Source organism: Podarcis tiliguerta, assembly GCF_965153285.1.
Source record: "Podarcis tiliguerta genome assembly, chromosome: 8".
NCBI classification, from domain to species: Eukaryota; Metazoa; Chordata; class Lepidosauria; order Squamata; family Lacertidae; genus Podarcis; species Podarcis tiliguerta.
In genome coordinates, this window is record NC_139541.1 from 47,715,661 (window position 1) to 47,729,474 (window position 13,814).

The window sequence follows — 13,814 nt, forward strand, 5'->3', positions numbered from 1 at the left end:
AAACAGGATACTCCATTTTCCATTCCATCATCCGACCACCAGTGTTTTGCACTGGAGAAGGCTGTGCACCTTTGGCACCCAAACAGTTTTCCAGCTTTCCATTTCTTTGCCATTAACTGGATATGCTTTTGGGATTAGGCTGTTATAGACATTGACTGGTCCCGATAGCTCCACTTTGAAATATGCAATGGATAGCTTAATGCTGGAGCACAAACATGGCATGCAGAATGTCCCAGGTTCATTGCTTGTTTGCTTTGATTATGTCTACTGTACTCTGCTTTTCAAATCAATTTCCAAAAGCAGCTTCCATCAAAAACCAAAATATACCGTAACAATAAAATACTGCATAGAAATCACAAAAAAGACGTACAGCTGTGCTAAATTCCAGCAACCCCTGCCCCAGGAATAAAAATATATTCGAACACCACATAAAATTGGGAAGAAAGAGAAAGTCTGTCAGCTTCCCATGGAGAGAATTCTATAACTTGTGAAAGCATAAATAGTGTTTTGTTTATATTGGAGAGGCTGATGCTGTGAGTGCATCTTACATATTGATTAATTGCCACAGATTATGGGGGGGGGATTAAAAGCAGCAGGACAACACAGAAAGTGCAGAAATGCAACAGGCTAACAGCAAATTTGCCTGGATTCTCTGTAAAAGGCAGAGATGCTCCCACTTACTCATTTTCCACAGTAACGTATCTTCCTAGTCTTGGTTTTACAGCCCAAGGATAAGATCAGCATTAGGGCTCCTGTGGTTTTCTCATAATATGTGGCTCTGCCCTTCAACAACCTGGGAACAAATTTTGCAGATCTAAAATATTCCTGGACCTAGTTTCAAACTTATGCAGCAAGAGCCTTATTCAGTAGAAACTGCCATTTAGTTCTAGCAGACGTATATGTTAATTGCTTAATTGGTTATTAAGAGAGATTTAAACACATTCTGGGCCAGCGGTTAATAAGCTTCTGATTTTCTAAGTCTAATTCACATGAGATTTTGTGACATGCAATGGGTCGTGCAAAGAGTCTTCATGTGGAGCGTGTAACCTCACAGTTAACAATGTTCAAGTTTCAGAAGGGAAAGAAGGGGGAGTAAGAGTCAACAAGAGCTACTTTTACTAGCATTCAAAGTTAAATTATATTAATAATAATAATAATAATAATAATAATAATAATAATAATAATCTGAAAATCTTTGTTGTGACTATATTCTATTTTCTGATACAAATTACTGGTAAATCACTGTTGGATGTATATGGGGGGGGGAGCACACCTATTTTTGAAAAGTTGTTAGTGTACGCATATTTGCCTCAGTTTCCCTTACATCTCCCTCCACTTCCTGTTCCCTACCATAACTGTCTGTTTTCACCCACTTAGGCTTGTACCTTCTTTGTAGAACGGATCTGGTCTCATGACCCCAGACTTGAGCAATAGCCAAAGCACAGAGACTAAGGAGGACAAGCCCGTCAAATGTGTGGCTGCAATACTGCCAGCTGAAGGCCATGTCGAGGTTCTTGATGCCAAACCTGTAGGGTTGTGGTAGAGCATCTGCTTTGCGTGCTGAAGGTACCAAGTCCCTGGCATCTCCAGGCAGGGCTGGGTCTTCCAGATGTTGTGGGACTCCAAGTCCAATCATCCCCGGCCAGCATGGCCAATTATTAGAGTTGTTGTTCAGGCACATCTGGGCATCCACAGGTTTCCCACTTGACCACTTTGATCTGCAGAACAGGCATTTTATAAGTGTCAAATAATGCTTGCTGTGCAAGCAACTGATATTTTAGTGCAGCAGTTCCTATTCTCTGGAATACACTGCCTAATGATATTAGGCAGGTAACTTCATTGTACACTACGTTTTAAATGGCTGCTAAAAACTTGCCTACCCAGATGCGTAAAGTGGTACCTCGGGTTACATACACTTCAGGTTACATACGCTTCAGGTTACAGACTCCACTAACCCAGGAATATTACCTCGGGTTAAGAACTTTGCTTCAGGATGAGAACAGAAATCAAGTGGCGGCGTGGCAGCAGCGGGAGGCCCCATTAGCTATAGTGGTGCTTCAGGTTATGAACAGTTTCAGGTTAAGAACGGACCGCCGGAATAAATTAAGTACGTAACCAGAGTTACCACTGTACTTTAATTCTGTACATTTGTGTTTTTATTTAAAACCATTAATTTTATCTACCGTATATACTCGAGTATAATCCAACTCGAATATAAGCTGAGGCACCTAATTTTACCACAAAAAACTGGGAAAACTTATTGACTCGAGTATAAGCCAGTTTACCACACGAGAGGCCAGTGGCGGCAGCGGCGGAGGAAGAACAAGCTGCTTTCGGGCTGCTCGGTTCTCCACCGCCTCCGCCGACAGCGGCAAAGGAGGAGGAAGGAGGAGAAGTCCAAAAGGACCCTCACTCAAATATAAGCCGAAGGGGGCTTTTTCAGCATAAAAAACGTGCTGAAAAGGTCAGCTTATACTCGAGTATATACGGTATGTTTTGATTATTTTAATCTACTGTTTTTAAAACCTGTTTTTATTGCTATTTTTAAAATGGATATTTCATATGCCTCTCTTGATATGAACATAATACTCAGACCCTTAGATTTTATTCTATCTGTGGAATGCTCTTCTCCAGCTGGCACCATCGTTGGCATTGCTCCAGCGCTAGGAAAAGGCTTACACTTGCCCCCAAAGCTTTTGATACACTAAGGCAGCGGTTCCCAAAGTTGGTGGTGCTGTGGGATTACCCAGGCAGGCGCTGAGAGGTAACCGGGCGGCATGGGGTGCTGGACGTGCCAATGACTATCAAACTTTGAAAAGCTGTTATCCCTGGATTGAGTTCATCAGTTTAATTGCATCAATTAAACTACATAGTTTTAATTGGATTTTGAATAGGTGCAAATGTTACTGTTTTGAATTTCACTGTGTAATTATATTCCTTAGTGGGTTGTGCAAATTGCTATTCTGAATAATGCTTTTCATAGGCTAAGGGGTGCTGGGGGAGGGAGTTGTTACTGGTATACTCCCAAAGCATCCTGTGGCTGTTATGGGGTTTGTTTTGTTCCGCTGTTGTGGTATAATGTATATTTATTTGTTTCAAACATGTTGCAGGTAACTTGGAGACCTTTTTGCAACAAGCAACTAACACGTCTAATAACAACAACAATTAATAATACAATTTTATGTAAACCACTATGTGGTATATTAATCTTGCCAAATAACAGTATGATTATAGCAGAAGTAGTAATCCATTACATATCGAAGCAGTGGAGACAAGACATGCCGAATGAAGCAAACTTCCCAAGCTAAGGAGAAGCCGATGGCGATTTGGGAGGGATTTCCTCTCCTCCAAACTAGGCGATCCTAAACCCCGCAACTTCGGGGCGCGCGGACTAGCCTTTGCAAAGAAAGTGTGAAGCTCAGCAGAAAAGTAAAGAAAGTCCTGCGGATTAATACTCAGCCGTTTAGAAACCACATGGTCACCCTTTAGCCACTAGCAGTCGGCTGGGGGCGGACTTCAACCCTTTTACCCCGTAAATATAAATAACCAGAAAAATCGGCGGGTCCCCCCTTCCTTCTCCAAAGCCTTAGATGGGAAAGGAAGGCTGCAAATCGCACCGTCAGTAACGCCGGCTGGGACGATGGCAGCACCTGTAGGGATGATGGAAGCGATTTTTGCCAGAAATAAAGAGGAGCACCCGGAGCCCCTCCGAGCAGAAGTGCAGGGTAAGTGCAACAGGCAGCTAGCCAACTGCGAAGGAACTCAGATGGGGGGGGGGGAGTGTTCCTGCCTTTCTCCAGAGAAGACTTCTTTTCCCTAGACGTGTTTACTCAGAGGCAGGTCTGCCTGAGCTGAATGGGGTCCACTTTGTAGTAAACAAATATCGGGTTGCAGTTTAGGGATCGCAGATAAATTAAATTATTTCTCTCCCCACTTCCTGTTTATGAGCATTTCCAATCAGCGTCTGGGAGGGAATGTGGCTTCACTGCCCTTGGAGTTGAGCCTCAAAGTCCGGTTGAGGCGGACAAGTGGCGTAACACTTGCCCAAATACATTTAAACGTCCAAAACAGCTGGGGGCAGGTTGGTTTCCTCGGAGCTAAATAGGGGGAGGGGAGTCGTACTTTCACTTTTCCCTGGTGGTGGTTTAACGTCGTCTTCTTCCTCCCCCTCGCCTCTCTGAGCTTTCATCTGCCTGGTCAGCAAGTTGGCCATTTCCTCAATGCTTGCACCTAGAGATTGCTACACACACCCCCGGCTCCTTTTTTCTTACAGTTTTATTTATCTTAGGCATTTATATACCTAAGCAATGTACATGAAATATACCACACAAAATAAAAATTCATCACCTTAAAATTCCCGCTGGAATAACTAAGGACGTTTTAGGCATGTGCGGAAGTTTAGCGAGGAGATTGAAGCGAAAAATCTCTCCTTCCTTACATTTTGTTTACTTCTTTACCCCCCCCCCAAAAAAAACCCCATTTAGCTCCTCCAAGAAGTTCAGGGCAGCATACATGATTATTCACCCATCCACCTGTGATCCTTGTCTAACAACAAACCTGAGAGGTAGATGAGGCTGATATATAAGAATTCTGGGAACTGTACTTTGTTAAAGATGCTAGTAATGGTTGCATTGTGATAAGAGAATCATAGATTATTTGAGGAAGGAATGTGCTTTCAATGTGATTTAAAGTGTGCTGTGTGTGTGCTGTGTACACACACACAGGGGGGGGGGCTGGCTGGGGGGCTCAAGTACACCCAGTGAGATATTCATGGCTGAGTTGGAGATGTAAACCTCATTCCCATCATGGTTTGCCAACTGCTACACTGCACTGGCTTACACAACCAACAACACACACTAGACAACAGGTATAGGGAACTTGTGGCTGTTCAGGTATTTTTTGGACTACAACTCCGACCAGCCTCAGGCTGTTGAACTGTTTCTTTAAATCTAAAGGTTCATCATTGTTTCACCCGTTGTGTATACCTTTAAGGGGCCAGAGCAAAATAATGAGATCCAGCTTCACAGCTGTGAAGCATAGCAGGTGCTGCTGAGTTGCATTGATTAGGCTGTGCGGTATATAAGGAGCAGCACCTAGCTCTGCCTTTTACCCTGGGGATGGGTTGGTGGTTTGGGTCGTGTTTGTTTGTAGATGTATATAGTGTATAAGGAGTTTTTGTTTTTCTTATTAAAACCTTGTTTACGTTATTTTTGAGTCCCTTCTTTTTTTTAATGCATGGTCTCCCCAGCAAGCTCTCTGCAGCGTTACTATACTGCGAAAAGCCAACACAGGCAACCTGGCAGATAGTTAGGAATGATGGGAGGTGCATTCCATCAACGTCTAATGGGTGAATGTTTCCCCAACCCTGCATTAGAATAATATGTAGTATAGATTTGTTGCTCTCTCTTTTAGCAAACTCAGGTGGTAAGCACTAACAGGTTTGTAACCAAACTGGGTTCACAGAGAAGCAACCTCAGAGGAAACTACAGTTTTGCAGAAGTACCAAAAAATACCCCCAAAACCCTCTCCTTCCAGCAAAAGAATAAATCATGTTCAATATCCACAGAAAATTGACTGTTATGGGGGGCACACAAAATGAAGGTGGGGATGGAATGGAGAGGCCCTGTGGCCATGGTTGGCTGGCACCCTAAAGCGGAGCACTACTTTTAAGAGGTGAGATTGTGCTGCAACCTTTCATTGTGGCTTGCAGGCTTGGAAATTTAAAAGTCTGTTCCCAATATTCTGCCAGATTCTAGCATGATCCCAGAGGAAGTCTAAGCAGATGTTGAGGCAACGTTATATTGATAAGGCAAGACTTGATTCTCAGTAACTTGATTAGCCAGAAGTCAATTTTCTAAACCTAAACAAATGATTCAGGTGTGTGGAGAAAGTTGTACCTAGCCATTGGGCCATTACTGCGGTGTGGGCAAAGTCTTGTTTCAACATTGCACATGAACAGGAATCTCATAGCATGGGTGCACAGCAGGTGAACCCACTGAGGTGTCCGGGATTCCTTATGATGCACAAAGCATTCCTCCACCTGTATCCTGCCCATCATAATGACAGACACTTTGCTACTTTAGTAAATAAAATCTCATTGTTCTAAAGAAAGGCTTTCTACTATTTTTCCTACAAAACTGCAACCAACAACTAATGAGGGAATACAAAATATTCTTCATTGCATTAGCATACCAGATCCAAAAATAGCTTCAAAGCCAGACAAGTTCAAGACCCATCAGCACTGTGAAAGATTCAGGTTTAAAAGATTTGGTTGACTTCCACTGTGCATTGCCATTTTGATTTTTTTAAAAAAAATAATATAAATTATTACAAATCAAACCAAATTAAATTAGTTTAATACAAGTTCTTAAAATCCAAATTACAGAGGAACCAACCACAAATCATGCTGGAGACATAAAAGTATTAGCTCCCCCACCAACCCCTGCCACACATACCGTAGCACCAATCCACATCAGGGACTCTCACAAGAATAAAGCTAAGTTTGGCATTTCAAACCTGAGACACCAACATATCCTGCAGTCTGGACTTCCTTCCTTCCCTATAAATGCCTTGTGCATGTGGCTAAAATCCCCATATAAAAATGGAAGAACAGCATCTTCTCTGCCTGCCTGCCTCCCTGTTTGGTGTGTGTGCGTTTGCGTGTCTTTCACTGTCAATCATCATGTAATGCAAATAAGCACGTTAGATAAACCTAGCTCTTTCATAAGGCATTTATACTGGATTAGATCAAGCCATTTTATAAGAAATATGTTGCTCTTGTAAGAGGGTAGCTTGATTTGGGTTAAATATTAGGGCAAACGTATCTTGGCACAAAGGATAGTTAAGTAAGAGAAAAGTTGCCTCAAGTTATAAAAGGAATAATAATTAGGGGGACACACAAGTTATGAGATTGACATCATTGGAAATGTTTGCGACTCAGACAGGATAAGTAAGCATATGTAGTATTGCTGAGGGCTGCTGGGAGTTGTAGTCTGAACCATCTTCAGGGCACCAGGCTGCTGAAGGCTGGCTGAGTGAGAGCCAAGAAGAGGCGAGCTCCCTTGGATTATTTTCCTTCTTTACTTGTTCCTTTGAACAGCCAAGTTCCCTTCATTTTCAAAAGCACTTCGCAATGCGGCATGAGGAAGAGGGTTGTCGAAGGAGGGGAATTATCTAAAGCTCCCTTGAGTTTCACTGGCCTAGTTTCAGAGCCTTTGGATCCTGGTTTCCTTTTTCTGGCATGACCAACGGCTTGAAGATATTGCTGTCATAAATTCTGCCATGGTCAGTACGTCATAAGTCTAGCACTGGCATTATTACTGTGACTTGGCTCCTCTGGGATTTACATCGGCATGAGTGCCTTTGTGAAGTGTGTTGACATCCACTTCTACAGATACACACAGAACTAAATGATAGGTAGATTTAAATGGACAGTGTGATTGTTATTGTTTACAATAAGAGAGAATTCCCCATTTGCCACTCAAGTGAAGATTGTAAGGATGTAAAGAGGAGCGCTCCTGGTGTCAGCTAAATCTACAGAGGTAGTCTCTGTTTCACATACAGAAGGTTCAAGGTTTAATCCCATGTGGGGCTGGGAATGTCCTTCATCCAAAACCCTGGAGAGTTAATATAGACATTACTAAGCTTGGGCCAAGGTTCTGACTCAGTATATGGCAGCTTCTTATGTTCCTATCTAGCCCAGTATCCGGTTTCTCATGGTGGCCAATTCTGTGTAAGGGATGGTCCACCACCACATGTAAAGTCCATAGAGCCGCACTTTAACTTTTCATGGTCGGAATTCGGGGGAAAGTGTGGCTTATATTAGGCCAATACAGTAACAAGTAGGACCTACAACAGGCAGTTCAGGATTCCAGCCACTTCATTCTCTTCCCCCTGGTTTTTCATTTCTGCCCCCTGCCTTGCAGTCACCAGTCAGCATTCCGTGGCTGCTGAGTTCTCATTGGTCTGCTTTAGATAGTTCCTCCGCCCCGCTCCCCCACTTGGGGTTATTTCTCAATATTTATTTGCTACACTTGCAAAATTCTGGCTTCTCCAACTCTGCTGATAATATCCTCTTGCATGTGGGTGGTGCCACTTTGGCTATATAAACAATGGCACTCACAACCAAAACATCAGAAATAGAAGAGATTATAGGCCTACCCTCTAAAAATCTGTGTAATCCATGATAATTGCTCAGCCAAACTGCTTTATTCCCCAGACTGCAGCTGGATGAGAAAGTTTCAAGGGTTAAGCATCCCTTTTGGTGATCTTCCACTTCAGACTGTGTTGCCAGTGGCTGAATGGTTGGGGAGGGGTGTCTAAACATACTTACAGAAGTACTTGCAGTTTGTAGGTCCATCCTAACAGTTGGGAGAAACAGAAGTTTGAGTAGTATGGGGTTTTTGAATGGTTTCTTTATTGGGATGGTGCCACGCTACTGATTTAATACACCTTTTTTGCCTAATACATCCAACACCTGTGTCTGGTAGCATCCTTCCATTTCTAAGATCACCAAACAACCTCCATCCTGTCACTTTTGACATGTTGCAAAATTGATCTCAGCCTGCCATATTAATTTGGCAGGAGTGAGGGCTGGGCAATTGGGGGTCATTCAACAGAAATACTTCTGGAGTTCCATTGAGGCAGAAACAAATATCCTACTGCAAAAAGTCCCTTTCTTTTCCAGGTGAGATCCCAAGCTGGATGGAGGGGATCCTTCTCCGTAATGGTCCAGGCATGCATACAATCGGGGAAAGTAAATACAATCACTGGTTCGACGGCATGGCTTTGTTGCACAGTTTTACAATTAAAAATGGTAAGCTTGTTTGTATTGCATATCTATTAGTAGTAGTAGTAAAAACCTATCTGTCCACCCAGGCTTTCCCTGGGTTCCTGTTGCCTTTGGTAACTGTTGTTTACTAAAATCTATTTTTCTTATTGAATTTTGTGTGTTTTTTGATGTGAAGCTGTCTTGGTATTTTCTGGCATAAGTTTAAGGCATAGCTATCTTGGTATTTTCTGGGCTGGCGGAAGCAGTACAAAAATCCATTTTATAATTATTCTAATAATTGTTGTCATTTAATTAGTATTATTTAATGGAGGGCACCCTATTGACTGTCTCTGGTTTCATGTATCACCTTCTTTATCTATTCAAAGTCCATTTTGGTATCTTCAACTAAAACGATGCCATGGATCTTATAGTCAGAGGCATTCTGAAATGCCATACAGTTAAATTGAATAACTCATTGTCAAATGCTTACAAGGTTGTGCCCAGCCTTCTCTTTTCTGCAGGTTTAAAATAATTCAGTTTTGTGAAGTGTTGGGCTGACATGGAGAAGTTTTTTGTCCAGTATATAACTTATGGGTTTATGAACATGTGCTTTTAAAGAAGGAGGGCCAACTTCCATTCTGAACAATGTGGGACTACAACTAGCGTACACCATAACTTATTTTTGGTTATACTGAATTCCTCTCTACTAGGGTTATCCCAGTAGGGTTATCCCATCACAAACTACAAGTTCAGCAACAAAAACATTTAATGCCAGTTTTAACAAAACATAGCCTGCTGTATAATACAGTATCTTTGTTATCCCTAATAAATAGGCAGAGTGCCACTGAGTGATTTTGCAAAAACAAAGTCCAATCAGATGTTGGATTGACCCCCTTCTTCCCCACCACCGGCTAATAGTCAAACTGAAGAGGAACATAGGAAACTGCCTCCTACTGAATCATACCATTGGTCCATCTACCTCGGTATTATCTGCACTGACAGACAAGGGCTCTCCAGGATTCTAGGCAGGAGAGAGACCTGGAGATGTTGGGGATTGAACCTGGGACATTGCATGCAAAGCTTATACCAGGCTTCCTCAACCTCGGCTCTGTTTTTGGCCTACAACTCCCATGATCCCTAGCTAGCAGGACCAGTGGTCAGGGATGATGGGAATTGTAGTCTCAAAACATCTGGAGGGCCGAGGTTGAGGAAGCCTGGGCTTATACTCTGTCACTGAGCCCTTCTGCACACAAACGTGCAATGCACCTGAATGGAAAGTGAGTGCTCAAAAGGCAGATTTTACCTCCAGTTACCACAGGATGGAGACACACCACAGGAGATGAGCAGCAAGGTGTCTTATGCCACAATAAATGCATTAGTCATTTGTGATGCCAGAGACATGCCATAATTAATGTGCTAAAGCTTTTCTGGGCAACAGGTCATGGCTATCTCTGTCAAGCTCTGCATGGATGTTTCCCAGAGGCATTGACTAGCCACTGTTGGACAGCGAATGCTAGTTTAGGGGAGAAGCTGAGATCTAATCCAAAGAAAAAGCTTCTCAACTTCAGATCCAGTGATGGCAATCTCCCTTTCTTTGTTGCTGTTGTTGTTTAGTCATTTAGTCGTGTCCGACTCTTCGTGACCCCATGGACCAGAGCACACCAGGCACTCCCTTTCTTTAGCATACATTATAAATATCTAGCACTGTTTGGGCTCATGACTTAGGTCCTGTTTCCTTACACCCTGGTGCATTTTAAAGGAGGAACTGCAACCCAGTGGAAGACTCATGACTTAGATCCTGTTTCCTTACACCCTGGTGCAGTTTAAAGGAGGAACTGCAACCCAGTGGAAGACTCATGACTTAGATCCTGTTTCCTTACACCCTGGTGCAGTTTAAAGGAGGAACTGCAACCCAGTGGAAGACTCATGACTTAGATCCTGTTTCCTTACACCCTGGTGCAGTTTAAAGGAGGAACTGCAACCCAGTGGAAGAACAGCTTTTTTGGGTGCAGAAGGTCCCAGATTCGATCCCTGGCATCTTCAGATATTTGCTCAGGTAGCAAGTGATGGGCAAGACCTCTTCCTGAGACCCTAGAGAGATGCTACCAGCCATCAGTTGGGGGTTGATAGGAGTTATAGTTCAAAACACCTGAAAGTCTCCAGGTTGGCAAAGTCTGGCCTATGGAATTGCCTGCTAGGCTAGAGGACAAATATTCTGACCTGGAATAAGACAGCTTCCGAACTGTACATGTGATGGTGGGAAGGTACTTAGTGACTTTCACTTCCACGTGATAAAGGGAAGTATGTTAAGAGGCACAGCGTTTTCTCTGCTCTTGCCTTTTAGGTTAAAAGTCAGTGCATTATTTTAAACAGGGATGTGGAACCTTTGACCTTCCAGATGTTGTGGGACCCCTGTCCCATCAGCCCAGCCAGCATGGCCAAGGGGTGATGGGAGGGTCATGAATTTCCCAGTCTTGTACAGCTCTTCAGCTGTTTGGGACTACCCATCATCATTGACCTTGGGCCATGCTGGCTTAGGCAATTTGGAATTGTAGTCCAAAACATCCGGAGGGCACCAGGTTGGAGAAGATGGTTAAAGTCATTTTCTCTGAGCTTCTGAACCCAGTTGCTGAGGTCTTAACTCTGCTCCATGATCAACAGACCTGTCCAGGGAAGCAGGTCTGCACTGGTGATTTCTTTCCTTCCTGCTTCAAACCATGAAGTAGAAGCCTCTTTATGGAGGCTGGGTGTAGCACCAGGGAATGCCAGGCTGCCCATAAAAAAATCTATAAGATTCACCTTTATGGTGATACACAGAAGATCTGATGGGTTTCCCAAAGGTAAAAGGGCAACATGCTACATTAGCCTAGTTTTCAGTGACTTAAGTCTGCCCTTCTGTAGTTTTTTCTTTAGCTTCTGAAGCCAAGCACGAAAGTAGGCCACTTGTGAAACAGGTTTCACTCTTCAGCCTATTCATTATATAGTAATGAATGACCCCAATACGGGGAGTAGCAGCAGCCAAAACAAAGTGACCTTGGCTTGGTGAGGAGCAAATAGTTCACATGATCCTTTTCTCTGCCTTCCCAATTACTTCTGGTCTGAACTTTGCCACAATTCTGAACACCTGAAAAGTAACCACTCTGTGGTTTCTGTTTAACACAGCACAAGCTTGAAGAGTTTGTGTGCTTCCAGGACAGCAGATGCTGTCTTTATTTGGGATTTCACTGTTATCATATTCTTATTCTGGTGTTTTCTTTAGTTTGTAAACGTGTTTCTGCAATTTGCATTTTTACAACGCAGCCAGTGAAGTGAAGTGAAGTTTGATTTTTCTAATCAGGGTCATTGGCAGGCCCAGCAGATCTGGAATTGTTATGGGTTTTCTTCCTTGTTCTGAAACAAATGCCTTTGTGTGCTTTGATTATAAAAGCTTCTAACCTTTTCTAGACCCAGTACCTTCTTATACAACCTGGATAGCTCAGTCGGTTAGAGCAGGCCACTCCCCCTCCCAGGGGGGCAGTGTTGCAGGCAGGCCACACGCTCTCCCCGTGTACAGTGGGGGGCGTGGCGATGCCGCCTACGTCACAGGGAGTCCTGGCTGCGTCACGCCCCCCGGCCGACCAATCTGGCTGGCCAGGGGGCGTGGCTTGCGTTATTTAAACAGCCGCACGGCCAGAGGGCTCTCCCTTGTTACCACCTCTTTCTTCGGATCTCTGCTGCTGCTCCCGTTCTGCTTGCCTTAGCTTCCCACTTCACTGTGTAAACAAGTGGTAGTTTTCTTTGTTTCTGCCTCTTTTGGGTGCTTAAGCAGCCGGTTGCCATTGCTTGCAACTTGCAGTTAGGCATTGGTAAAACCTGGTTTACCTGTCCCTCCTCTTTAAGAGTATTCCGTTAAAGGGATCTTGGGGGGGGGTGGATCTTGTCCAAAGCCTGGGTATGGGCTAGGGCCATGCCACGACCCTATCAGGGACCCTGTGGGAGCTCTCAGTTGATGTACATCAACAGGGCTCCCCCTACTAGTGGTTGACCCTTACTAGACTACCTGCATGACAGGCAGGAGTCAGATATAGTCAGTTCAATGCCAATACCACTCATATTCTGTAACCAATAAAGTTGTGGCCTTAATTATCCCATGTACCTGAAATACTGGTGGCCGTGTGTTTTATTATTCAACAAATGGAGGAGGGCTCGGGGCCTTGACATGCAATGGTGCTGATGCTAAGGTTGCAGGCTCAATCCTCATATGGTACATTTGCATATTCCTGAAATTGCAGGAGGCTGGACTAGATGATTCTCAGGGTCCCTTCCATCTCTACAATTCTACGATTCTATCCCTTGTCCTGCATCATGAGATTTGTTTTGTATTTTTCATGGCAAATATTTGGGATAACCTATGTGATCCCTTCCAGATGTTGTTGGACGACAATTCCTATTGGCCACACTGGCTGGCGTTGATGGGAGTTGGAGTCCAACAACATCTGATTCACCTTTAAATGTGAAGTGTATTGAATCTCTCCCCTACCACTAGCTCAAGCGCTGTTTGCAGGCTTCCCATAGGCCCCTGGTTGGCCACTATGAGGACAGGATGCTGAATTAGACGGCCCTTTGGTCTGACCCAACAGGGTTCTTCTCCTGTCCTTAATATGCGGTCCCAAAATCATGCTTAGAACTACGTCTGCTGAGGTCAAACTAAGGTGTGTATAAACAAAAGTATCAAATTCAGTTTGCATAATGAGTGGGAAATTGGGACCATATTAATCAATCCATGTGTGGGATTATGTGTGCATATAAAGCTTTTTCTTTTCTTTTCTTATCAGGTGAAGTTTTCTATCGAAGTAAATACCTCCGCAGTGACACATACAATTGCAATATTGAGGCAAACAGAATCGTGGTGTCAGAATTTGGAACAATGGCTTACCCAGATCCATGTAAAAATATATTTGCCAAGTAAGCAATACTTTCTCTACACAATGTGATGCTCTTCCCTGCTTCCCTTTGAGGCCTAGTTCCTGAGTGCCCCTTCTCTCAGGTCCTTCAGGAGGAACCA

General features: G+C 43.6%; 1 protein-coding gene across 2 annotated transcripts in view; it reads left to right on the forward strand.

Annotated features, from left to right (window-relative positions):
• The first annotated feature begins 3,110 nt into the window (after positions 1-3,110).
• Positions 3,111-13,814, forward strand: part of BCO1 (beta-carotene oxygenase 1) — a 40,759-nt gene continuing 30,055 nt past the window's right edge. The window contains exons 1-3 of one of the 2 annotated variants that reach the window (XM_083452015.1): positions 3,111-3,725; positions 8,687-8,815; positions 13,585-13,714. In XM_083452015.1, coding sequence (XP_083308141.1) covers positions 3,641-3,725; positions 8,687-8,815; positions 13,585-13,714 — 344 coding nt within the window. In that variant the 5' untranslated portion in view covers positions 3,111-3,640. Of the gene's footprint in view, positions 3,726-8,686; positions 8,816-9,156; positions 9,228-9,603; positions 10,496-10,705; positions 13,715-13,814 lie in introns of those variants that run through there. The other variant, XM_083452016.1, reaches the window with a different exon arrangement.